This window comes from Passer montanus, unplaced genomic scaffold (assembly GCF_014805655.1).
Source record: "Passer montanus isolate IOZ18808 unplaced genomic scaffold, ASM1480565v1 scaffold31, whole genome shotgun sequence".
NCBI lineage: Eukaryota > Metazoa > Chordata > Aves > Passeriformes > Passeridae > Passer > Passer montanus.
In genome coordinates this window covers 6,644,369-6,670,077 of record NW_024367819.1, presented here as the reverse complement: position 1 = coordinate 6,670,077, position 25,709 = coordinate 6,644,369, and the positions used below count along the sequence as shown (strand labels likewise).

The window sequence follows — 25,709 nt, the reverse complement described above, 5'->3', positions numbered from 1 at the left end:
TGCTACTTTATGGGGTTTTTTTTAGTTGGTCTAGGGAAATGAGAAATGGTAACTCTTACTCTGTGAAATGTTATTAATGGTAGTATTTTAAGAGATGAGCAGAAATTTTCTTAGAATGTTGCTGCTAAACCAAAGAAATCATAGATTATTCAATATGTGTCACTTCTGTTAAATTGTTGTTGAGAAGTAATGCTTTTGGGGAAGTATAGCTTGAAAAGAGAGGGCATTTGGGAAATAAATCGGTCTGTGAAATTTATTTAGAGACAGCATTGATTCTGAAATGTAACATGGAGGTAAGCTGTGCTCTTTCAGTCTCGACTGGAGGAGCACAGAGGTAAGGGTAAGGATGTTCATGTTAAACTCATTCTTGTTGGGTCTTCTCCCATTCCTCCTTTTTAATTTTTAACAGGAAACAATATTTCTGCTTGGCATTTGCACTGTTGCTTCTGAACAAGTTTGTATGATACACGTTAAAACATTGCAAATATCTCCAGGACAAAACAGTGCTAACCTGATGCACCTGTTGAGATGCCTTCTTACATACCTCTTGCTGTATGCTGTGTGCATAAACTCAAAAAAAGCAGCAAAAGGCAAGTTATAATCAGTGTTGTTTGATAATATCCAAACTGCAGTTATGGATGGATGAGAGGAAAAGGAGGTTGGTAGAAAGATTGCAAGCATGAAATTAAGGATGTAATGGGAATTAATTTTATCAGAGACCTCTGAAATAGGGTCGTGTGTCAGTGGATGGTCGTACCTCTCAGCAGATCCTCAAAAGGTAACGGGGTGTTGGAGTTCCAGCCAGTGGGAGTTAATGTTAACAGGCTGTCATCTCTGATCCAGCAATAGAGCTGTGTTCTCAGAAGGCTGCTCTGTAGCCCCCAAGTGCTGCACAATCGCTTCCTTAAACAGCAATTACTCCAGTTTTTAGAAGTAAGCAAGTACAGGTTTACAGTACTTCTTGCATGAAGGTGGGAGTGAAAGGAGTCAATTATAAATAGTAGTTGATAGGCAGAATGTTCTGCAGCAAAATATTTTAGAGCAAGTGCTCACCCAGAGCTGTGACTGCCTAGTCTGCTGGAGGTCTGTTCATGGCACAGCAGCAGTCTTCTCGCCTTCATGGTGATTTGCATTCTCCTGTCTTTGCTGTAGCTCCCTTGCTTCACTTTTAAACTCTTGGTGTTGCAGTGGTTAGTTTACTTCCAAATAATTTTTACAAAACACATTTTATAAAGTGCTGGGTGTAGTCTGTTCCTATCAGTGAGATGCTTTCCATTATGACCATAAATTAAGATCATAGACACATATGAAGTCTTGCTTGGCAAACATACATGGTTTCACAAACATTCTTCATTGTTCCCTTTCTGTGTCTTAAAAACAGATGTCCATGCACACAGACCATGCCGTAAGGAGGCTCAATAGCCTTTCATAACAGGGGAACAAAGCTTACTTGCATTCCAGCATAACTGTAGCTATGCCATCTCTTAAACTGGAATATTGTGTGAAAATTGTATCTGTAGTATCACTGGGCACTGAAACTTAAAACGGGTAATGTGGGATTTAGGCTTAATATTCCAAATGTACTCTAGTGCATGTTTTTATTTGTAGAAGACTTTGACATTGCTTAAAGATTTTTTTAAGGTTTTACAAAGTTTGGTACCTTTTTCATTAAAATGTTAGAATACGTGTACAATTAAGAATTATGTATTCCTGCATAATTAAATGAGGTTTTGCCCCACTTATGCATCAAGTCTGAAGGAAGAAAAACTCGTTCAGATATAGGGAGAAAGAAAATAGGGCTTTGAGTAATGAATTGGCAAGAAACTACTAAAACTAATGTGTAAGTATTGTATTTTTGCCTTTATCTGACATCAGTTGGAGAAAGCAGTGGTGTTTGTTGGAGGAAACCAATTCTCATGGTAATTCCACCCATTTCTGTAACTTAAAAATGCTTTGCATATGAGACCAGAGAGACAAGATAAATACTAAAGTTGTTTATGGTTATCTAGCCGGAGAGATTGTTTCAATCTGGAACTGAATATTGAAAATAACATATTTTTTCAGTTACCTTATGAGCTGGAAGAAACAATAGCATGTATGTGTTTTAGTCCCTAAGTGGATCATGTGAGTCTATATTTCACTTGGGAAATTTGAGAGGCAAATCTCATGGATAAAATCCAGGAAATAAATGTACAACCCCCAAATTTATCCTGAAGTTATTAACCATCTGGGAGCTGGGTTTTGAAGGAGGAAAGGTGGTTGTAGGAGTAGAGAAAGAATAGAGAATTAGCTTTGAAGAAATAGGTTTAATATATGTACAGTAGATTGCTTAAAAGAATGTATGTGAGTCAAACTATCTTTTTTCCTCTTTCATAACATTTTATGATATATCAAGCCTCAGAAATAATTCATCCATAAAACAGGATGCTTTTACTGTAAAGTAATTGTTAGCAAATGGTGTCCAAGAGAGGATAAGAATCTCTGAGGACTGAACTCAAGAGGATGCAGTGGGAGAGTCCAGTTATTACTAATGGGTTGGTGTAATTCTTGGCATAGATTCACATACACACTTTGAAAGTCTATTCTTTTAGAATACAGATGGAAGCCGTTAAATATGTGCTGTGTGTGCCTTTCTATCTCCACAAAGAGCATGCAACAAAAATCCTCCTTAAAATGAGCTCATGTAGCAGCTATAAAGTTACACATGCAAAGGTGCTGCTCTCCTGACCTCTGTGTCCTTACTCACTTGTTCTTGGCTTTTCCGAATCATTAAGCTGCGGGACTTGCCAGAGAGTTAGCTGGAGGTGCTGTTTCATGGTTAGTAAAAAATGAGCTACATGTCAGGTAGTGCTAGTTTATTTACCTTGTGCTTGCACATATGATCCAGCTGCTTCTTGTGCATCGACACCAGCAGCCACACAGACAGCCAGACCTGGGAGTAGATCTTGCAGAAAATGCTACACCCTTCCCTCCTCCTACACTCCAGTATTCCCCTTGAAAAACCACAAACAACAAAACCAATGACAACAACAGCAAAATGTTATGAGGGATAGGAGTTCATGCAAGAAAAGTACTGATGTCCTTTCATCATTGCCATTTCTGCTTGTAAACCTAAAGATTTGAGACTCGGGTTTTTTGCTCTGAGTGAGCAGATAAGATCCACATCTATCCACGTTTTTGTCTCAGCTACACCTGACTTTTTTCTCCTTTAATTTGGCTATATTGGACCAGACTTTTCAGTCTGTTGAAAAGGCCATTTTTGTAGCTCTTAGGTAGGTTACTTGCTCTTTGAAATAAGCCAAGACTGAGCAGCAGTGTGGATCAGAGCTGTGTATGGAGTTAACCCCAGGCAGCCTTCTGCCTCTAATCCTTAAAAGTCTGCTCCCTCCACTGCACTTTCCACTCAGACTTTGTATAAGTACTTCATGAAAACAGAGTAATTTAAAATGGTTTTTTTAGCCCAGTTCATTCTCAAACCAGCTACTCAGTTCTGAGTTTTAACTTTATTTTAAAGATATAAAAGGAAAATGTATGCTTTAGGTTTAAAATACAATCTTCATGTAATAAGGACTTCTAACTCCATTTTTGTATTAGGAAGAAAATGTTTATATAGAAGTATTTTTTTTATTTTGCTAAGATGTCTGTATTCCTGTGTATTGCTACTGAAGCATAATCAAAATACTTAGTGAAGAACTTCTAGATTTTTCTTCAAAAGTATGATGGAACATCCTATGACCAGTCAATACCAAGAGATTTAGTATTTCCCAGAGAGAGACCAGAAGGAATATTAAGAAAACTTTGGAAAGAAGAGTGGAGTTTAATTTCATACCAGAAATATATTTGCATCTTTACCTCCTTTCAGCTGTCTGAGAGAATACCTGTATCTAAGCATCTGATGCATATGGTTTTGGATCATGGTCAAAAGTCTGTATTGAATTGATGGGCTTAAACTGAGCAAAGAACAAATGTTCCAACTTGTAGTTCAGCTTAATTTCCCTCTTGCTGTGTTACAGCTCTCTTTCAAACAAATTACTTCAGTGAAGCAGCAGCATAAGAATGGTCTGTCACCTCACATAATGAAAGTTTCCTCTAGGTGCTCATTGCAAGACTAGTAATGAGCAATATGTTCATAATCTGCTTTTGAGCAGAGCTACAAGCAGCTGTAACAATCCATTGAATTTCCTCATCTAGGCTTGCACTGACTCTCCTTTAGGGGAGATAATGAGAGGAACAGAATTTGGGTGATAAAAGTGTATCCATCGTGCTTTGATAAGACAACATCAATAACATTAACAGTCCTCCCCTGTGAAGGTTGGTTTTCCTCACAGAGAATAGTTAAGTATGCTTGCTAAACCACTTAACCTAGTTTTTTGTTTCCTTGCATTTGGACATGGGAGTGGACGCCTCCAGTCAATCTTCTGGAGTGAGTGGTTACAAAAAGACACCTTCCAACTTATAGATTATGTGGAGTAGTTTGCCCTAAGAAGACTTTCATAGAGATCAGCTGTCTAGAGGCACTGTAGGAAATGCTGGGGACTTGATGAAAAGAAGTGGTTTTTTTCAATAGAAAAATTAATAGAAACTAATTAAATTTCATAATTTCTACCAGATAACTTATTTTCCCCGAAAATTTAGGCTTACAGTTGAGTCTATGACTTAGAAAAGCAGTAATTATTGTTTTATAGAAATTATTACAGATTTCCTTCCCTTCCTCTGCTTCGTATCTAATTAAAGCAAGTAATAAGAGTTCTGGTTTATTGCCGTTTAATTGGCTTTCAAAATAAGTTTAAAATTTTTTTAACCTTTTTTTTTTCTTTTGTTTCCTACATCCAAACCAATTTTGGACAGCTCTCCCATGATCTTATCACATAATTTTCCTGTGGCCACTTAAGTAATATTAGATGGATGGGAGCTGGGGAATGACGTGAGGAATTGGAATTTAGATGACTTGGTGAACAAGGCAGTTCACAGCATCACCTTCGTCCTGAGGCTTTATTGGGAAAATTCAAGGAAACAAAAACAATGGAAAATTTGCATGACAAAATGTAGCTTTTTGTATGTGCGTGATATGGGCTTGATCGTGCCAAAGAAAATTCAGCAGTGCATATGAAATTCTTGAAGAGACTGTAATCAAGTTAACAAACATGGCAATGATTCTGTTTTCGGTATTCAGTGTTTCATTCCATATTCCATGTATTTGAATTGCACACTGAGATAAAATGTCACATCTTCCATTAATTTATAGTTTTAAAATACTTTATAATATACTTTATACTATATATACACAATATATTTTTATATACTTTATAACTATATATGTAGTTTTAAAATACTGTATATCAAGGAGCTATCTTTCCCCTTTTAACTCAGTCTGTATTCAAAATTGATTAATTTGTCAAGCAGTATCTTCCCCTTTCCTCATCCCTTAAAACACTTCATCCTGAAAAGGCATCTCTGCAGCAGATAGGCATAATGACTTTCAGCAGCTCTCTGCTAGTCAACCTTGATGGTGAGTCTGTTTAAAAAAACCCCTTGTATTTCCAGTGTGACTGACCTTTATTAAAATCACATGTGCTCTCATTGTATTGTTCAGGTTACATTCCCACCTGAGAGAAAAAATATAAAACCAGTTCAGTTTCTAATCACTGTCATCTAAGTCTGCTCTTGGTAATGTGGGTATTGAGGTGGGATTGCGCTGGGAGGAAGTTGTCTGTCATCACCTACAGTCATCTCATTACACAGTGGGGAGGCTGAAAGCAGTGGCATGGCCACAAGGGCTTCAGTGTGTGCACCAAAAAGGTCAACATTTTACAATGCAAAGTAATGTTTGTACAATTAATTTCTATCACTAATATCAATTAATTGGGTAAGGAGCAAACATCATTGTATAATGAATCTCTATCACCAATATATTTTTAATTGGATTAGGAGAAAACATAATTTTTTATGTATAGGAATTTTAGAGGACCCATTTTTATCACTATTTTAGCAGTTCCATCTTGGCTCCCAGTTCCCTAAATTTCTTTCTGAATGTGTTTTTTGTGGGCTACAACAGAATAACATTTGGAAAGAGAAAATGACCGAAGTTACTGTAATAGCCCCAAAGCTAAACAGTATGAGTATATTATTATTATTGAGCTTATGGCAGAGTTCCTAACTTGAGATTGATGTGTTTGTACAGCTGTTGCTAAAGCTGTGGCTCCAAACAATTGCTAGTTGTTCTAATGAGCTCTTCTGCTTTGAATCAAGAGGATGGGAGGAAAAGAAAAAAAGACTGTTAAAATTGCTGTTGGATTATTATGTGTATTTAGGTTAATGTGTAACTGCAGTAGGTGAACAGGAAACAAGTATTTTTTTAGTACAAGTAGTTTAAACTTAGGGGTTTAAAACAAATGAAATTTGATAAAGACATTTTTCTTTAAGTTCATTTGTTTTTGTAACTTAATACTAACACTGTGTACCGTCTCTTTATAAACTTTACAAGTACACTCAAAGGTATGCTTAGCAATTGTTAATAGTATCTACCCTTTGTGTTTTAAAGTGTTTGCTGACTCATCATATATTCTGTCAGTTTTACTAGAGAATTTTTGGAGGTTTTCTCATGTGTTGGAATTTTTTAAGGCATTTCAAGAGAGAATAAAATGCATTTACTTTCATTTTCTAGAGGTCACGCATTTGTAAATACATGGCAGATGTTATACTTGCTCCAATTTTTTTCAAACTTCTGGACAAAAGGAAAAAATACTTTTGGCTCAGAATTTATGCAGATTTTGTGTGGACTTAGTTTTTGCCTTCATAATTGTGGGACTTGTTTCTATTGACTACGTAAAGCAGTGGAAGCTAATTTCCTCCCTATCTGTGTGGACATTCTCAATTTCAGTAGTACAGCAGAATTGTGTCTCACTATTTCCTTTGGAAATCAGACTTGCTGAAACTTGCTTTAGCAATATCCTAGCAGTATACAGCCTTTCACTCGACGTAGTGGGGGCTGTTTTAAAATCTGCGTAGGATAAATTCCTTCCATTGGGAAGCCCTGCATTGCTGAGCTTTTGCACAGGAAAGCATGGCATGTGTTGCTTTAAATAACATCTGAGATCATTATTCTTCCTCATGCAATTTCTGCAGACTTGCTTCTCTCCCTCCCTTCCTCTACAGCTTTCTCTGCTTTCAGCAGCGCTGAGGGTTTGCTGAACGCATCCTTTTCCACCCGCTTTTGGTTGGCTGTTCTGTTATCTGGACATTTTTGTTATATGGACATTCTGTTATATGGACATTTTTGTTTCATGTCTGTTCATAATCTTCCTCTTCTGGACTGATGCACAAGGCATATCAGATGAGCTGCTCTGCTGCTTCAGAGCTGTATTTCTAGGACTGGAGTTTATTTTTATCCATTTCTGAGCAAAAATTTACAGCAAAAATAAGAGTAGCAGATGATAAAACCCCTACAGCTCAGTAACAGATGAGCAGAATTAATTGTGCAGTTGCCCCAATTAAAATGTGAAACTGCTCATCACGAATCTTGTCAGGAGTGGTTCCCATTCGTAGTGTGTGACATACAGCTCTCTGCCACGAGCTGAGCTGCAGCTTTGCTGCTGGCATTCCTTAGCATGGCTCTTGGGAGGTGGGTTGCACGTGGCGAGCACGAGGCCAATGGATTGTCAGCAGCCAGCTAAACTCTATCTATTGTCTTAAGCCTGTGAGGCCCAGGCCCAAAGTTTCTGCTTCCTTCTTTTCCATTCTTTGCTTCAGATGTCATTTCTCCACACTGGGTGGCTGCTTGTTTTTGTCAAAGGCGGGCAGTTCTGTGCCATGGAGCAGTTGGAGGGGAGCGAGCGCTGCCAGCTCCCAGTGCTTCAGTAGCTGCCTTGTGCCCTCCACAGCTTCCTGTGCTGAGATCTTCAGCTCTCCAGCAGCAGCAGTGCTGGGGAGCAGCTGTGCACAGCTCCTTCAGCTCAGGGTACTGAGGAGGCAGCAGCCCTGGGCCTGGGACAGTCATTCCTGTGCATCCATTCTTCTGGAGGGAGGGGTGGTTGGGCCTTGCCTTCACTGGATCTTCTACATTGGTCGTCCTGTAATAGCTGGATATATACCTGATACTGGCATCTAGCTCAAATAGCATATGCAGACAGTTTAAAATATTTGAGTCTCAGTAGTAAAGCTCAAAAATGCTTATGTTTTGGAAAAGCGTAATGTAGTAGTCTTTGTGAAACTTAGACAAATTTGATCTTACAAGCTACTGTGTTTAAAGCAAAATAGGGAAAATGCATTGGTACTGTGGGAAAACCTGCTTGCTAATATAGAAAATCGGTATTTCTCTGATTTTCTTTCACTGTTTACTCTGAACAGCTTTCTCAACTATTTAATCAAAGAAGGGTGTCACCTTAATTTTCTTACATTATGTGGTATGTGTCAGTGCCTATGAGGGAGTTAACTTAAATCTGTCACCAAAAATCTTGCCTGTTATAGGTCTGCAGAGCAAATAATCTTCTGTGCTCCTTCACACTGATGTAAAATGATGTCCTATAAGGGGAGGCACAGGTCAAGTGCAAGAGATCAGTAACTGGATGATGGCCCCAGTTGGTCTGAGGGAACTTGCTGGAGGTGCATGAAAAGGAGAGACCTTTGCCTGAAAATTAGAACATGTTTCTGTTCATTAGCTCTTACATAAAAGCATGCAAGTGCCTGTGCAGTTAGTGTTTAGGGGAAATGCACCCTCCCTTCTATTGGGAGACAGTCATATTAAAATAATCAGGCTGCTTGCTTTGATCTGTAAAGAGGATGGCTCAGTACACAGACATAGAGTGAGAACTTGACTGAGAAATTTTTATGCTAAATTACATAAATCTGTCCGTGGCATGTCCTGCCAGGCACATGGATGTAGCTGTCTTTAAATCTGAACAAACAGGTGGCCAAAAAAGTAGAGTTGAAATCCAGACACTTCCTATTAAAATATAAGCTGGATAGAGGAAAGTTGAGATTTAATCTATTAAAAGCTTGTGGTTTTCATAAACAGTGAAACTAAACTTCAGCAGTCTAAATCTTAATACTTCCTACTTGTGACACAAAATGTATTTCTCTCCAGATATAGGGGAGAATAGCAACTTACTGCAAGGAATGAAATGCCCCACAAAGTCCACTCTCCCTTTCTGTAGTGCTGCCTTGTGCTTGTAGCAGTATACAAGATTTAGATTAGAGGTTTTATTTCTCTGTAGTCTGAATTCCAGGAAGCACAAACAGAACTACTTTTGTTAACCTGGGAGGGCTTTTTTCTGGCACACTATCATGCCTTCTTCCTGCCTAAAAACCCCAAAAAACAACAACACAAGTGTGGGATGCAAAGTTGTCCAGCAGTTCTAAGAGGAGGTTTTTTCCCATCTGATTTTTGGTGGTGTTTAGCTCACAGATAGCAGTTGTATTTGCAGCTCTCTCTGTGTACACTTTGTAATGCATGTGAAACTAGTTAAAAGCTTGAATGTAAAACCTTGGTTTACAAAAACTTGGTTTTAAATGTGTGGGGTAGGAAGGCAGGAGAAGATACTAAGAAAAAAATAATAACATGACAATAATATAAGTGTGTTAAAGCTTTGAGGCATATGCCACTAATTTTTAAATTCAAATGAACAGTGCTCTTTTTGCTCTTAATCAAAGGTTTTCTTGATTCTTTTCTGTAGAGCAGTTGCAAATATGTCTGCTGACTGACTTTTCTCAATATTAGAAAGGCTTTTGGAAGTCATTAAGATGACAGTCTTAGGGGCAGGGTTGGGTTTTTTTTAATTGCTTGTTGGGCAGTTTAGTATCTCATTAAGAGAAGCTGAAGACTATCTAGCCTCAAGCTTAGAATTCCCATCTATTTGATGTCAAGATAATCAGCTTTTGGTGACGCGGAAGACTTAATTATTGCATACATGTAAATCAAAGTGCTCCAGACTAGTGCCTGTGTCAGTCAAAATTAATATAGGTAATTTATTAATCAGGGAAGATGTGCTAAGGAGTTGAACTCTTTGTCTATTCAGATACTTAAAAGATTACTAACTGGTATTTCAGCATAGTGCATAACTTGAAATAAATGACAAGAAAGGTTTGCTGACCAGAAATGAAGGCTCTGTTTGTTCCACTCCAGACACAACTATGATTGATGTATTTTCTTCTGTGTATTGAGTACTAGTTTTCTGCATTTTGTGATTTTTTTTTAAATTATCTTTTTAAGAAACTAGTTTTATGCAAATTTTATCAGTCTACCTCGCAAGACATATCTGTGTTTCCCAAAGGGCATGGTGGGAATGCCCTATTTGCAAGGCTGCATTGTCTTTAAATGGTAACTGCTGCTATGAGGGCTTTTTAAAAGTTGAAACACATCTAATGCCTTTTGATGTACATTTCACTACTGGTTGGCAAAAAATAGGCAGCAAGGATATTTTTAAGAGGATTCCCAGCAAGGAGAGAAGTGAAATTCCTGACCCATACAAAATTATCTGAATGGTCTTGTACATGGCAGATTGGTAACCTCCTATTCAAAAGCAGTTTCGCAGGCAGAAACTGCACTTGTGCCCATGACTAAAATAATCCTTGCACTCTTTTTCTCCACACCTCCCTCATCTCATCTAATAACAAGTGATCACTGTATATGCAGGCAGGCTTTTATGAGCTTTTGTCATTAGATGCTTGTCAATTCCACCTTGCATATTAAACCTTAAAGTGCATCACCGTAGTTTTGTGCCCTCTGTGTTTTTTACCAACAAACAGCCCTTTTCCCCAAACACACATAATGTACCTGCAGCAGATCTTATTATTGATCAGCTGATTGGTTGGTTGGAGATTTTGTTCCCTAAAGTCCATGGTGTATGGCAGATCTGCAGTGGCAGAATGACATACCAGTCAGGGTTACTGGGTTTGCTTTACTCCAATTTTCAGTCCTTGCCCATCAATGTTTTAGAGTCCAGAGACTGTGAAATGTTCTTATTTTTAATTTTGCAACGTTTTGTGTTTAGAGGTGCAGAGCATCAAGCAGATTTAGTTTGATTCCATAGGTAAAGGAGCCACAGGTTCTGTAGCCCCCTGCAGTAAAACTCAAAAAACCAGCAATATGGAAATAGTTAATATGAAGCAGAGTCTTTCAAGTCATCAACTAGCTTAACATGGCTGATTTATTTTTTAGGGAAAAAAGCAGTTTATTAATCACAGATGTGCATGTTTCTAGTGTTAAGAAAGCTGGGACTAGAATGAGAATTCCCATTTCCCTTCCCGTTTCAAAAATTTGCCTGTTTGTTGGAGGTAACTTTATCTTCTAGTTTGAGGGGGTAGGAACCCATGCTGCCTGCCCTTTAGCTTCAAAAATATATTTATGGACTCTGAGTGAACCCTCTGACCTCACTACCAGAGCAACATATGTGGTTTTTACTTTCAGGGAAATGGCAGTTAAATGCCTTCTTTTCTTATTGTGGCTATGAATTATAAAGCAAAGCCCATCCATTAGGGCTTTACTTTATTGGACTTTATTGAATTGCAGAACTTTCTCTACTTGAACAAGTAGTGGTTTTATTAAATTTGATGGTTTCTTGTTGGGTTGGTGTTGCTGTGTGTGATTGCTATATATAGTGTGTTGGGTTTTTCATCTCTCCAAGATGTCCATCTGTTTCCTTTATCTTTTTCTAAAAGGGAGTCTGATTCTCACTAGAAAGTTTACTGTACTTGAAACACATTTGGGGTTAGCATACCCCAAATTTATTCCATCTGTTTTGGTTTTAAAATTCCATGTTGTTCTCAGTTCAATTTTGAATACTCCTTTTTTCCTCTTAGAGAGGAAGTATCTTAGAGATAAAATATTCTTGAGCAATGCTAGAAAAACAATTTTCTATGTAGTCATAAAGGAAACAAAGCTGATTTAGTGTAAACAATCCCAAGCATGGCAATCAATCAAACCAAGTTTATATCCCTAATTATATAGAAGTAGTTTATAGTGATGGGACAGGGAGAAATGATACACTCCCATGGGGCTCTTCTCACAATGAAGGTGAAAGGTCTTTCTGTGCTCTTGTACTGGATATTGATATTCCCTAATGTTTCAATCTGGCAATGCCTCCACATAAATACATGAACATGGGCACCCAGGTTTTGTACATGACTGTGCTTTAGTATTGCTACTGGGGTCCTGAGGAAACAGATGGGAACCAATGAGTGGAAAATCTGGATGCCTCTTGGCTGGGATGGGAAAATAGATGGTATAGGGTCTCACTGGGAAGACACTGGCATGGAATATTTCTAGTGAGTGTTAGCTATGAGGTTTTAGAGATGTTTTCTGCAAATTTAAGGAAGGGCAAAAAGTCAGATCTGATCACTGAAGAGACCTAGTGGGCTGGTATTCTTTTCAGGTTAACGCTGATGATTTTAAATCTCTATTTTTTAATGACCTATTTAATAAAATTTGATCTTTGGGCTGATGCTTTTATAGCAATGAAGTATTTTTATTTATTTTCAAAAGAGGTGTTTTCAATGCATACAGGTATCTTAAGGGTAGATTTCAGGAAGATGTGCCCAAGCACTTTTCAGTGTCCAGTGACAGGACAGGGGGCATTGGGCACAAACTGACACATAGAAAGGTCCATCTGAATATAAGAAAGAGCTGCTTTACTTTGAGGCTGGCAGAACACTGAAACAGTTTGCCTTGAAAGGTTGTAGAGTCTCCTTCTCAGGAGATACTTAAAACCTGCCTGGAGGCAACCCTGTAAACTCTGCAGTGGGCATGGTCTAGCTGATCTCCAAAGGTCCCCAACCTTTGTGATTTTCCTTCTCTCTGAGTGATTTCAAGCTGTAAAGAGCAAAGTGGAACAGTGCTATCATTTCAGTGTACTACTTACGAGATGTCCACTGTTGTGATTCCCTGAAGCCCTAATAATACTTCAGTAAGGATTTCATATTAAGTCATGCAGAAGCGAAGATAAGAAGCAGTTACATGCTGCACGCCAAATGAAAACTAATGTTGTGTGGGAGGATATGGCTGAAGTATGTGCTGCAGAACATGTCTGGCTTACATTGTTTTGTCTCTTAGATCCTGTCTGCTTGAGCACAGTGTACTTACTTCTCTGTGCTCTTTTCCCTCCTCCTGCCCAAAAACTCGTGGCTGACTTGGGTTAAGAGTTAGGAGTGGTACAACAGAAGTACAGTCAGACAAAAATACTTGCCTTCAGCAATTTCAGGGCCTCTGTCCTGTACTGCTTGGTTTTACAAGAAATTCAGTAGTTGCTAAGTGTAGCTTGTCAAAAAGATGTGTGAAAATTTGAGGAGGTGGAACACACTTTATAAAAAGAAGGGGTTTATTAACTGGAGGCATGTTGCATGCTTAGGAATAGGCACATTTATGTAAAAGTCAATTGTATGTAATCAGTTACTGCACCACCATGCTGCCTTTTTGTTAGAAAGAAGTAATTGCAAAGGAAAGAAATGCAACAGATAGAAAAATACAAAACAGTACATGGTCGACTTCTGCAAAGGCTTAATTTTTTCTTCTTATGTAAACGAGTGAATGTTCTCTATTTTATTTGCGGGGAAGGAACCTTGTGTGAACTGTTATTGAGAGGAAAATTATATACAAATGAAAGAAAAATTTGGCTGAGTAGTTATAACATCTTCAAGCTTGTTGTAAATGCCTTTGGAAACAAGGCATTTACTTGGTGCTTTAAGAAACTTACTGTTTTCTCATCTTCTGTAGTCCACTAGCAGAGTAGCAGAAGGTTATTTATTGAAATACTCATCAGCTGATGTTTGCTGTGATTTCTGAAATAAGGCAATTAATAATGATTAAAATGCATGATGCAGTCAAGGTAAAGATAAGTTTGATGAAAGAGCAGTCAAACTAAATTTTTACAGAGGTTTTATAGGAGATTGTTTGGATTCCTGTGGAGAGATTGCAGATGGTTGCAAGTTTTGTTTGGAATTTTTTTAATAAGCAGATCTGCGTTTTTTTAATGAAGTAAAAAATCTGTCATGATGTGCATGCTGATGGCTAGTAGGCTTACTTTTCTTGCATATATGCTGAGAACCCTTAAGCAGTAATCCCAGTGTCTTGAGGGATACTCAGATTGAAAGTTGAAAACCATTGCTATAGATAATTAATTTCTTCCTTATGCTTTCCACTTCAGCAAGAAAATAATGTAGCAGTTCTCAGCACTGCTGTCCCAAGATTTAGAGACAAAGACAACTAATGTTGCTTTTCATCTGCTTTTTTTCTGATACCCATTACTTAAAGCCTTGAAGCCAGGTTAATGGCACCATGTGAACTCTCCTTACCTATGCTCACAACAGCTACAGCTTGTGCTGGAAGATAATTCTGCAGGAATGACTTGGTTTAAAGAGTTAGCAGCTAGCTTGTTAGGCTGAAAGTATGCTCTATAAAGTTTATCTTCAGCTTTGTGGAAACATGAAGAAGGTGGTGGTTAACAGCAATTATTATGTGTGTGTTCATACAGTATAAGCTACAAATGTTCTTGGCACCAGAGCTGATGTATCTTAATGGTGACATGCCATGGATTTTATTGGAACAGGGAAACATTTTCATAAACAGCATGATAGATCACATTTTGGATTCCTAGGAAAGGATGCCCTTTGTGAAACAGCTTGAACATGAAGGAAAAATAACAAGTCCCATCTTTTTATAGCCACGTTTTATGTCTCTTTCCCCATTGCTATTCAAAACCATCATTTACTCTTAGTGCTCCATGGAAATGGAACAGCCTCACATATTTGTGTGTGGATCCAAGCATTTGGATGTTTATGATTAAGTGTATTGCTACATCAATGTGACCGTGTTATTCCCCAAAATTCAAACTATCTCTGGTCAGACTGGCAATACACCTTTAGGGAAAAGCTGCCAGAAGAGGTGACCTGAACATCTGTGTCAAGCTTCAAGAAGGAGCACAAGCACTGCCTTTAACTCCAGCAGTAGAAACATTCAACAAAACATTATTTATGTCATCCTTATCTAAACTATTTGTCTGCAAAAGTGCATACACAGGGAGGAAAAGAACCCCATATTTAACAACCTAGGATAGCCTTGCTAATATATGAGTGGTAGGCAATATTTCTAAGAGTGGTGTTGCAAGAATATTTCCAGGCCCCCACTTCACCCCCCGCAAGAAAGAGTACTTTTAGGAAAAAAGAATTGCTGGGGGAAACAACATTGTGCTGCATGGGGAAGAAAAGCAATCTAGTCTCACAACAGCTAACCAGTGGGTGTTCATCATAAGCATACAGTCCCAGTAAAGTGACAGGAACCTTGGTGGGAAAGTGTTTTTGACCTCATGCACATTTAACTACGGCTTGAGAAAAGTGTATCCTTTGTTTCATTACAGAACTTCAAGCGTGTCATGCTGAGAACTACTGCTGATCCTGAGATTTCAGCAAGTGGGCTTTTAAACATTGCTTTGTGCCTTTCTAAGAAACAAACAAAACAAAGACAAAACTCAGAGAAAATTTAAGCAAAAGACAAAACATTTAACTGTCTTCTGTTTTCTTCTTCCCTCCATCCCAAGGGTAGGGGAAATATATAAATAACAGAAGTAATTGGAGCATTCGTAATTAAATTTGGTGTTTGAAAAATGATTTGCTTATCTCACTGAGGCAATTATTGTTACCCTTCATCTTTGCTCAAAGCAATAAACATTAAAAGATAAAACAAGCATATCCTTCCATAAAGTTACATGACATATGGAAAGTATAATTCACTATCAAATAAGTATCAGCAGTAGGAAGTAGGAATTATAGTTGAGGCAAGAATAACTCAATGAAGCTTGACTGTTCTAAACACATCAATGGTGCTTATACATGGATGGCCATGTGCAGCATGAGCACTGATAGCTGCGGTGTCATTAAAGGCCAGGTTACCTCTAAAAAATCCTATTGATTTGTCCATAAATTCAATTCCATCTCCATTATTACATACATCCATTTGCCTTGTTTCTCCCTTGCTTCAGCTTTAAAGTGCTCCCCTTGTTCTTTTTTCCAGACTCCCTTTCAGTCTCCAGCAATGATGCCAGTCCTCCCGCTTCCGTAACGTCACTTCAGCCCCACATGATCGGTGCTCAAAGCTCCCCGGGCCCCAAGCGCCCTGGCAACACCTTGAGGAAATGGCTCACCAGTCCTGTGAGGCGCCTGAGCAGTGGCAAAGCAGATGGGCACGTCAAAAAACTGGCCCACAAGCATAAGAAGAGCAGAGAGGTGCGTAAGAGTGCCGATGCAGGCTCTCAGAAGGACTCCGACGACAGTGCAGCAACCCCACAAGATGAAACTGTTGAAGAGGTAAGTGCTCAATGCAGCTTCCCAAGACTAGAGTGTATTGTTTTTCAAGGAACTGTATGTTGTCAGGTGAAGGTTGTCTCCTCACCTGACTGTCCAGCAGTCAGGAGCAAAGTGCTAGTGAGCCAAGTGCTCATCCTGGATCCCTGTACTCTGCACCAGGGACAGTTTGTGCCCTCTAAGAGTGTTAGTGAAGCTCTGTGAAGTGCTTATAATTTAAAAAGAGAAACTGGAGAATAAAAAGTTGTCCTTTGGATTACTCTCTTATGCTAATTAGGAAAGTGGTTTAATGAGTAAAGGCACTTCAAGGTCTGGGAATAATCAGGTAATTTTGTATTTCCTTTGCGTTTTTGTTGATGGATCAGGGAAAGTGTAGGGAGAGCTGCTTAACTGCTTAAAGCTCTAATTGCACCTTGCATAAGAGTCAGAGCACAGAAAAATTATGGGGTCTACGATGCAGGCCAGTTACCACCAGTCAAATAATATGCCTGTAAGTTTTCATCGGAGAGAAGGAAATTGTGAAATGTTCCAAATCTTACCACCAAGGATGCCTACTGAGGGCTCCCCTCCTTCCCACAAACATCTCCCTCTCCTTCAAAGTCTGGGACTCTTGTATGAACAAAGCTGGCCTCCAGTTAGGTGCAGAGAAGAGCCAAATTCTCTGTTACAAGCCTACAGTTCAGGCTGAAATGAATGTGATGTTACTGCTTCCAAGGGCACAGCTGGGTGTATGTTATTCCCTTTTATTAGATTGACTCTGACTATTGGTTTTGGTACTTAACCATCCAGAAAAGCGGTCTCAGTTGCCCAATATTTTATTTATTGCTGCTTTTTTTTTTCTTCTTCCCAACATATTTTTCTACATGCTTGGAACACTAGTGAAGATCCACAGTACGTCTAGGGAAAGGGAAGATGGAAGACTTGGCAGCATGATGAATTGAGAGATGTTGGTTAGGAATGAATACTGGCCTCTGACCTTGAATGTCAGGCTGTAGAAAGAGACCCTCTGTGCTGCAGTTGTAACATCATTTTGGCAGTATCTGTTATTCTGCAGTTCTGTGAGCGAAGGGAAAAATTTAAGGCCAGTGCCTTAAAGTCAGGAAAAAAAAGTAACCATCTATGCTATCTTCCTGTAAAGGTAGATAAATTATTCTGTGAGATCAGTGCATTAAACTTCGGATACTTGAAATCAGAGTTCCTTGTTTGGGACAGAAAGGATAATTGATTAACTGCTTCATGTTGTAATAGGGGTTTTTTATGTCCTCCAAAAGCCTTGCTGTGATACAGAGCAAGATACATATTTCAGAGAGATACAGATTTCTCTTTGCAGAAGCAAACTTGGAAAGAAAGCATGACTTTCATAACACTTTCCTGTAGTAAATTTCAGCTGAATGTCTTTTTTTTAGTATTTGAATTCTTTTGCTTTTACCAGACATTGAAAACTGTCTTTGGCATCTGCATTTTTCCCCTCTGTTAAGGAGTGTTTGTAGGAGCATCTTGAATTGTTGGGAGAGGGCTGAAACTACAGGATAGTCTTAAAACGAGCATGTGATAACAAGCTTCATGCTGGTAACTTCATGCTCCGAGATAACAGAGCTTGAACATCTTGATGTTACTTACAGAGAGGTCGGAACGAGGGGCTGAGCAGTGGCACTCTCTCCAAGTCATCCTCTTCAGGCATGCAGAGCTGCGGAGAGGAGGAGGGCGAAGAGGGAGCAGATGCTGTGCCGCTCCCTCCTCCCATGGCAATTCAGCAACACAGTCTTCTCCAGCCCGACTCGCAGGATGACAAGGTAGGAGCAGGACGTGGAGGAGGCTTCACATGATGAGATAACTTCTGTTTGCACAGTTTTTTTTCTTCTGCTTCCAAAGGTCTCAAAAATGTACATAATACAGCTTCATGGTAGACAGAAGTAATCACTTTTGCCCTCTAGACAATTTTAAAAGGGTGTTCTATGTTGAGAGCATGAATTAAATCCTTCTCTATTTTAAAAGCACAAGTGTAGAAATTTTTCTGCTAGCACTTTAGATGTGGAAATGAACTGCTTTGTGTGCTCACAGGATGATTTACATCACTTTGGGTGATGCCATATTTAGTGATTAGAGTCTAATTGTTTTATAATCATACCTTTTGTTTTTCTTGGTTTTTGTTGGGGTTTTTTTGGGGGATGCCTAAAAGAAAGGAATTACCAAATAAGGGTAGTAATTGTCATGGTTTAACTCCAGCCAGCATCTAAGCCCCACACAGTCACTGTTCCACTGTCCCTGGGAGAATCAGAAGGGGAAGAGTGAAAAAACTCTTGGGTTGAAATAAAGATAGTTTAATAGGTAAAACAAAAGCCATGTACACAAGCAAGGCAGAATAAGGAGTTCATTCACCAGTTCCCATAGACAGGCAGGTGTTCAGCCATCCCCAGGAGAGCAGGGCTCCATCACGTGTAGCGGGGACTGGGGAAGATAAACACCATTGTTCCAAATCTCCCCCCCTTCCTTTTTCTTCCCCCCAGCTTTATATGCTGAGGATGATGCCATATGGTCTGGAATATCCCTGTGCTCAGCTGGGGTCAGGTGTCCTGTCTGTGTCCCCTCCCAGCTCTTTGTGCCCTCCGTTCTCATTGCTGGTGGGGTGAGAGACAAAAAAGGCACCTTGGTGCTGTGTGAGCTCTGCTCAGCAATAGCTGAAACAACCCTGATGAGATATCAACACTGCTTCCAGCACAAATCCAAAACATGGCTCCATACCAGCTACTGTGAAGAAATTTAAGTGTCCCAGCCAAAACCAGCACATCATCCATCTGTTTTTCACAAACAAAGGCACATTAAAATTGATGGTAAAAATTTCACACCGGTAATAAAACTTTGGATGTAGGTAGTGACTGCATGATGGAAATCTTACTTGCATGTGATCTGGTTTTCTTTAATGTTAATGATGATCAGACATTGAGAGAGTTTATTTCAATACAATTTTGAACCTGGATCAGACATTTAAGGGACAAGTATCAAGTCTGGAAATAGAGGGGTTTTAAAATGGAAATAATCTGGACTTGTGCAGCAAATATGCACATTGTTTTCTTGCCATTTTGCTCCTTAAAATTTTTAATTTTGTAGAATTGTAATCTACAGCACTGAATATTGTTAGTGAATTTTGTGATTGCTTGCTGTCTGTTCTCAGTGGTGCAGATGTTATTCATAACTTTAGTGGATCTTATTTATTTTTCCTTTTTTTTTTCCTTTTAAAAACACTGCCTTTCAGTGGGAATCTCACTCCTTCCTGAAGCTGTTGTTTGTAGGGTCAAAATGGCCGATTCTTATGAACTGTGTGCATTCAATTCCTACGTGCCTTCTGAACTGACAAAGTATAATATATGAGTTGAAGAGTTAATATATTGGGAAATATTCCTGAAACAAAACAAGCAAAAATAGGCCAGCCTTCAGAGCTGAGAGAATGTTTTCTTACTAGAACAATCTCAGTTTTAGATTTTGAAATAAGATGAAAATAATGTTGGTGAAAATATATTTAAGCTCTTGCTGATGAGCTGCCATATTTTTCAGTGTTTCATCACTGACAGAAAACAACTGATTACAAATATTCTAAAAAGTTTTCCACAGAAAGATTTATTTCATTATAGACTTCTTTACATACCAAGAACACTTGCAGAAAGGGATATGCTTGTCAGCTAGTGTCTGCTTACTTCTGTATTTCTGGTGCAAAGTCAGACCTGTACCACAGTAGAGAAAGACTCTTTAAGTAGCTTTTCATCTCCAGTAAATTTTATTTTCACTACTGTTGTGGTTTAAACCCATCCAGCCACCAACTACCACCCAGCTGCTTGCTTACTCCCCTGCCAGTGGGATCAGGGAGAGAATGGATCAAGTAAAAGACAGAAAACATGTGAATTGAGATTAAGCAAAAGCCATATACACAAGCACAGCTAAACAAGGAATTAATTCACTGCTTCCCATGGGCAGGCAGGTGTTCAGGTATCTCCAGGAGAGCAGGGCCTCCATCAGGTATAATGGTGACTTGGGAAGACAAATGCCATCACTCCAAATGTCCTCCCCTTCCTTCTCCTTCCTCCCACTTTATACACTGAGCATGATGTCACATAGTCTGGAATGTCCCTTTGCTCAGTTGGGGTCACCGGGCCTGGTGAGACCCCTTGGTGTCTCCTCCCAAGCACCCCCAGCTTCCTCACCAACAGGGCAGTACAAAGAAGCAAGAAAGGCCTTGGCTCTGTGTGAGCCCTGCTCAGCAATAACAAAAACATCTCCATGTTATCAACACTTTTATTAGCACCAATCCAAAATGCTGCCCCATACCAGCCACTGTGAAGAAAATTAAGTTTCTCCAGCCAAAACCAGCACAACTTCTTAAAATGTAGAAAATTAAGTCTACCCCAGCCAAAACCAGCACAGCTTCTTAAAAGGCTAACATGCACCCACATCAGTAAATGCATGGTGGGGCAGTCTTTAAAGTAGATGAAACTACATTTAGAGAAGACTTCAGAAAAGTTAAAACTTGGTAAAGTTAATATTATACCATAATTTTTCAAAGCGTGTAAGCAGTGATTCTTCTGCAATGTGTTATTATGCAATATTTATCCTTCATGGTGGGAGGCAAAAGGTCCCCTCATGGGGGCATCCTGGGAGGTTGTGTGTGCCTCTCTGAAGTCCACACACCACTAACTTCTATCACCTTAAGTAAATGCTTTATTGGAGCAGTGAGAAGTGAGAAGCCAGAGCCAAGTTTTACCCAGGAGAAGGTAGTTGGCTCTCTTGATAGAGTTACTGATCAATAAAGGCTTGCAAACAAGTTCCCAGTTGTCTGCCTTCTGGGTGGAGTCCTTCTTCACATTCCTGCCATGCTGGGTGGTTTCTTGGGTTGCTCAGCTACTCCGGATCTCAAGGAATGTCTCCTCCTTTCTGTGACCTCAGAAACTTGGCATTCATCTCTGCCTCCCTGCAAGCATTTCTTCCTCTCCAGAGCTCCTGCTCAGTGCTGGAAACTCCCTGTTTGCTGGGTTTCTCCTTCCCTTCCCAGCCTGCTGTGGGTCCTTAGCAGCATCTCACACATGCTTGAGCTCAGTTGCTCCCTCCAGCTTTTCCTTCTTTTCTGTGCAAGGGATGTGCTCTGTTCCCAGAGTGCATCATCAGGAATGTCAGCAAGGATTTTTATCTATGCAGTTCCTTCTTTTTCAGATTATACGTGCTATAAGCACAGGCACTGGAAATCACAGTTCTGAAGTTTTACTTAACATTGCACATACCCCAACAGAGCAATAAAAGAGGCAATAACCAGAACCTGATTTCAACACTGACAGTGTTTTTTAAGACTATCCTGAGCTCTGCACCCAAAGTGAAAACCCACATGCAGGCACAAGCTGTGGAAAACCTGGTCAACAGTCAGATGTCAGGAGCATGTAAATTGCCTAAATGACAGGCCAGCTTGTGGGATTGCTCAGTTTTTGGTGTGCATGCAAACATCATGTGTTAGACCATGCTGATTTGTCTAATAGCACTAAATAACACAACCATTTTCTCCCCTAAGAGCTCATCTGCACACTATATGCATTCCTTCATTCAGCAGAATCATTGCGCACGTCATGGATTTGCATTTGGTGGCAGTTTAAAAGTTGTTTGCATTTAATTTTTGGATAAGCAGTATTAAAAGTTTCAAGATCAGCTGTGTTAATATGAAACTAATTATTTTTGCTTTTTGTTTTCTCTTTTTGTAAATTCTGATGCAGCATTATGTTGACTTGTGTTCTGTCTCTGCTTTGGCTCAGTTCCCGTATCTTTCCGTTTAAAATTATCTGTATTTCCTTTGCTTACCCAGCCCCTACTTTCCTTTCCAAATAAGGCAAATACAAGGCAAACTACCTAAAATCTGTGTATTCTTTTTTTTTTTTTTTGTGTTTACTTATGGGGAGTCTTGCTACACCCATGCTTGGTTTGAGCAGAACCTCTTGTGTTGAGTCATTATTTGTGCTGTTTCTTTGTCTGGTTGGTTGGAAACGTTTGCAGGACAGCTTGCCCTGTGCTGCATGATGCTCACTGTGCTGTTCGTAATATGAAGTACAGTTCATATTACACCCTGTTTCCACTTTACAGTTACTAAATGATAAATGTAATATGCAAACAACTCTGTTTGCAAATTACTGAGGCTGAATTTAATGACCTTCTCCCAGAATCCTTTACTGTGAACACCTTTTACCTTCAGTTGTATCTATAAACTGGCATTTTATAGCTTATGAGGCCAGAGATCTTCTGTGCTCTACACATACCATTGGGAAAAATGGATGGCACAAGGAATGGTGAGCTCAATTTCCCATCTGAATCTGGGCAATATACTCCAGCTCTTTTAGAAAAGTAAATGCCCCTGAGTTATTGGTGTATATTTTCTTAACATAATAGTGCTTCCTCCTTTATATCTTCTTTATTTCTCTTTGTGTTCTTCAGCTCAGTTGTTGCTTTGTTTAAGCAGCAATAAAATAGGTTAACAAACTGTTGTCCATTGGGTCAGCTCAGGCAATTTTCGTAGCTATTTGCCAGGAATTATCAGCAATTATATTTCCTCGACTTCTATTGCATGTAGGAACAGGAATTTTTATCCCAGCATTTAACTTCTGTGGGGTTTACTTGAAACTTCCAACTCCAGCTGCTCAGTTTGGAAGGGATGATCTTAGTGTTATATGACACTGAGAGTACATGTCAGGTACCTTTGTCTGACAGAGAAGTGAAGGGAGTCTCTTGATCTTGAGCAAGAACTGGGCTAACTCTGCGACTCTCCTTCTTTGTGTCCTTGCACAGACCTCTTCTCGATTGTTGGTGCGGCCGACAAGCTCCGAGACGCCCAGTGCTGCAGAACTCGTCAGTGCCATTGAGGAGCTCGTCAAAAGTAAAATGGTGAGACTGACCAGCAGGGGCACGTGTCTGAAGAACTTGTGTCTTCAAGTCCCAGCTTGCTATTCAGAGAAAACCTGCATGTTTCACGCTGACTTGTAAAATTTGCTGTGTGTTTCAGAAGTCACTTTGTGGGTCGATGTATAGGGTCATATTTTGTAAAAAAGCATTTGCTGAATAGGTAAATGGCAATGTAGAGGAGAAAAAAAGCAATAAACAGGAGGAAGAGAGGAGATGGTAGAAAATTTACTATGTCCTGTTAGTCAAAAGAAAATGTCCTGTTAGTAAAAAGAATGCAAAGACCCAGGGTCTTAGACTAGTAGACCTTTATGTGAAGAATCCCTGGAACTAAATTTATTGCAAATCTTATGAGGGTAGCAGTAAAGCAGGTGTCCCTAATAAGCAGTAAAACAGAAATATTTATGTTATCTGGTTGCTCTTTAGGCAACATGGTATGAAATAAGTAAGAGAGTAAAGGGAGCATTTTGCATGTCAGTGCCTCCATCCTTGCTAACAAATTAAGTAGGAAGAATTTGTGTAAACTTTTTTTAGTTTTCTATGTTTTAAATTTTCCATGTTTCTGAAGATTGTCATTGACATGTTTTAAAGTTTCTATGTTTCTGAAGATTCTCATTATATGCATGATTCCAGGAAGGCCTTTGTATTCAAAATCCAGCTTGACCCAGTTTGGGAAAAAACTTCTCTGGCTGACCCTGTTTGAGATTGGACTATATAGTCTCAAGAGGTTCCTCAGCAATTCTGGATTTCCTCAAAACCTTAAAATACATCTTTTGCAGCATAGCCCTTCTTGGGCTCAATAGGAAGTGCCTTTGTGAAAAATGCAAAGCAATGCAAAGCAATGCAAAGCATGGCAGCCCCATGTTATCAGAGGTTGATATTTTCCAGGTTCATTCTAAATTGAAGCAGCTTTAACTTTCACAACTAGAAATTATATTTTGTGCTCTCTCATTCAGAGAAAATTGCATTATTGCAAAAAATAATTTCTGTACTCTCTTGGGTATTAACTTTGCTTTCTACTTCTCTTACACCAGCAGGGTGAATACAAAGTAATCTGTGGCAAAATTCAACAGTCTTTTGTAAATGGAAAGTTTGGTAGTCCGTGTGTCTTTCAGGCTGCCTAGCAGTGGATATAACTTAATGATCCATGCATGAAGTCCATGTGGGAGATGTTCTCATTTCACAGTTTTAGCCAAAGTTCAGCTTCCCCTGGGTTTTGGGCTAGTCATATCATTATTGGTTTTTACTTTTTGTGAGGAAAGAAAATAGATTATAGCTGAACCCCACCCTGGTGAAGTAAATGTGTCTTTCAATAAGGCTGTATCACATGCAGGGAAAATGTGAAACATAGCTGTGGCTTGATCCAAGATGATGGGCTTGAATTAAAGAAATCCAATGAATACTTTATAGAAGATATTCATATTATTTCCTCCTATTGCTTCTTCATCTTTTATACAAACAGAACACTGTGGAGTCCATGCAAGGGAGATAGTGTATCTAGAAGAGGATACAGGGACTTTTTTCTACGATCTGAACAAGCTCATAAACAACATTGTCAGTGTAGAAGTCATTATTTCCTTCACTGAGATGCTACTTTGGCTTTTTATTAAGATAACCAAAACGTCTGACAGAGAACACCACTTCTCTTGAGTTAAAAATGTAACATCATAAAAATATCCTTTAAAGATGTCGTATTTATTGTTGAAAGTAACTTGTATATGCCAGAAGTCAAATATGACAAATATAATTTAATCCCTGGCCATGCGGACACATTTGTGCCGCTCCCACCATAGAAGTGCTTGCGTCCTGAACAGGAGAGTCCAACTTTTAGCCACTGCTGCTCAAACCAGTTCAGCTCCTTTATTTTCCTGTGAAGGAAAGACTGTCATCTCAAATGTGCTTCTCCAATGTGCTTCAAAGGCTCAGTTGTCATGGAAAGCCATGTTGTTGCCTGGTTTCCTGGAGGCTTGTGACTTGCTTTGCCACGATACATAAAAGTAATTGATCTCCCATAGATTGCTGTACAGCAGCTTATAATGTCTCTGTGAATGTGAATAAAGGTGAAATAAACCATTGTTGCTGACTGTCTTGAATACCTTCTCAGGCTCTGGAGGACCGTCCAAGTTCCTTGTTGGTAGATCAAGGTGACAGCAGCAGTCCATCCTTCAACCCTTCAGATAATTCCCTTCTATCCTCCTCGTCACCCATAGATGAGATGGAGGAAAGGAAATCCAGCTCCTTAAAAAGACGACAGTAAGACCAGTTTTGGAGGAAAGGAAATCCAGCTCCTTAAAAAGACGACAGTAAGACCCGTTTTTTACAATTTCCTTTTTTTTTTAACAGGCTTATTTTGAACTGGCATTACAATTTCCTTTATTTTTTTTTTTTTAACAAGCTTATTTTGACCTGGCAGCAGAAGCTGTTAGTCTGAAAATGGGAGGACTTGTATTAGATGTCAAGCATGTGGTCACATTTCTCCATGACATTCAATCTGTGATTTT

At 39.2% G+C, this 25,709-nt stretch overlaps 1 protein-coding gene across 2 annotated transcripts in view; it reads left to right on the top strand.

Moving 5' to 3' along the window:
* TRIO (trio Rho guanine nucleotide exchange factor) overlaps window positions 1-25,709 on the top strand; it is a 244,477-nt gene that overhangs the window by 192,664 nt on the left and 26,104 nt on the right. For both annotated transcript variants that reach the window (XM_039714755.1, XM_039714756.1), the window contains exons 35-38: window positions 15,998-16,290; window positions 17,910-18,080; window positions 23,098-23,193; window positions 25,313-25,461. In XM_039714755.1, coding sequence (XP_039570689.1) covers window positions 15,998-16,290; window positions 17,910-18,080; window positions 23,098-23,193; window positions 25,313-25,461 — 709 coding nt within the window. The remainder of the gene's footprint in view (window positions 1-15,997; window positions 16,291-17,909; window positions 18,081-23,097; window positions 23,194-25,312; window positions 25,462-25,709) is intronic.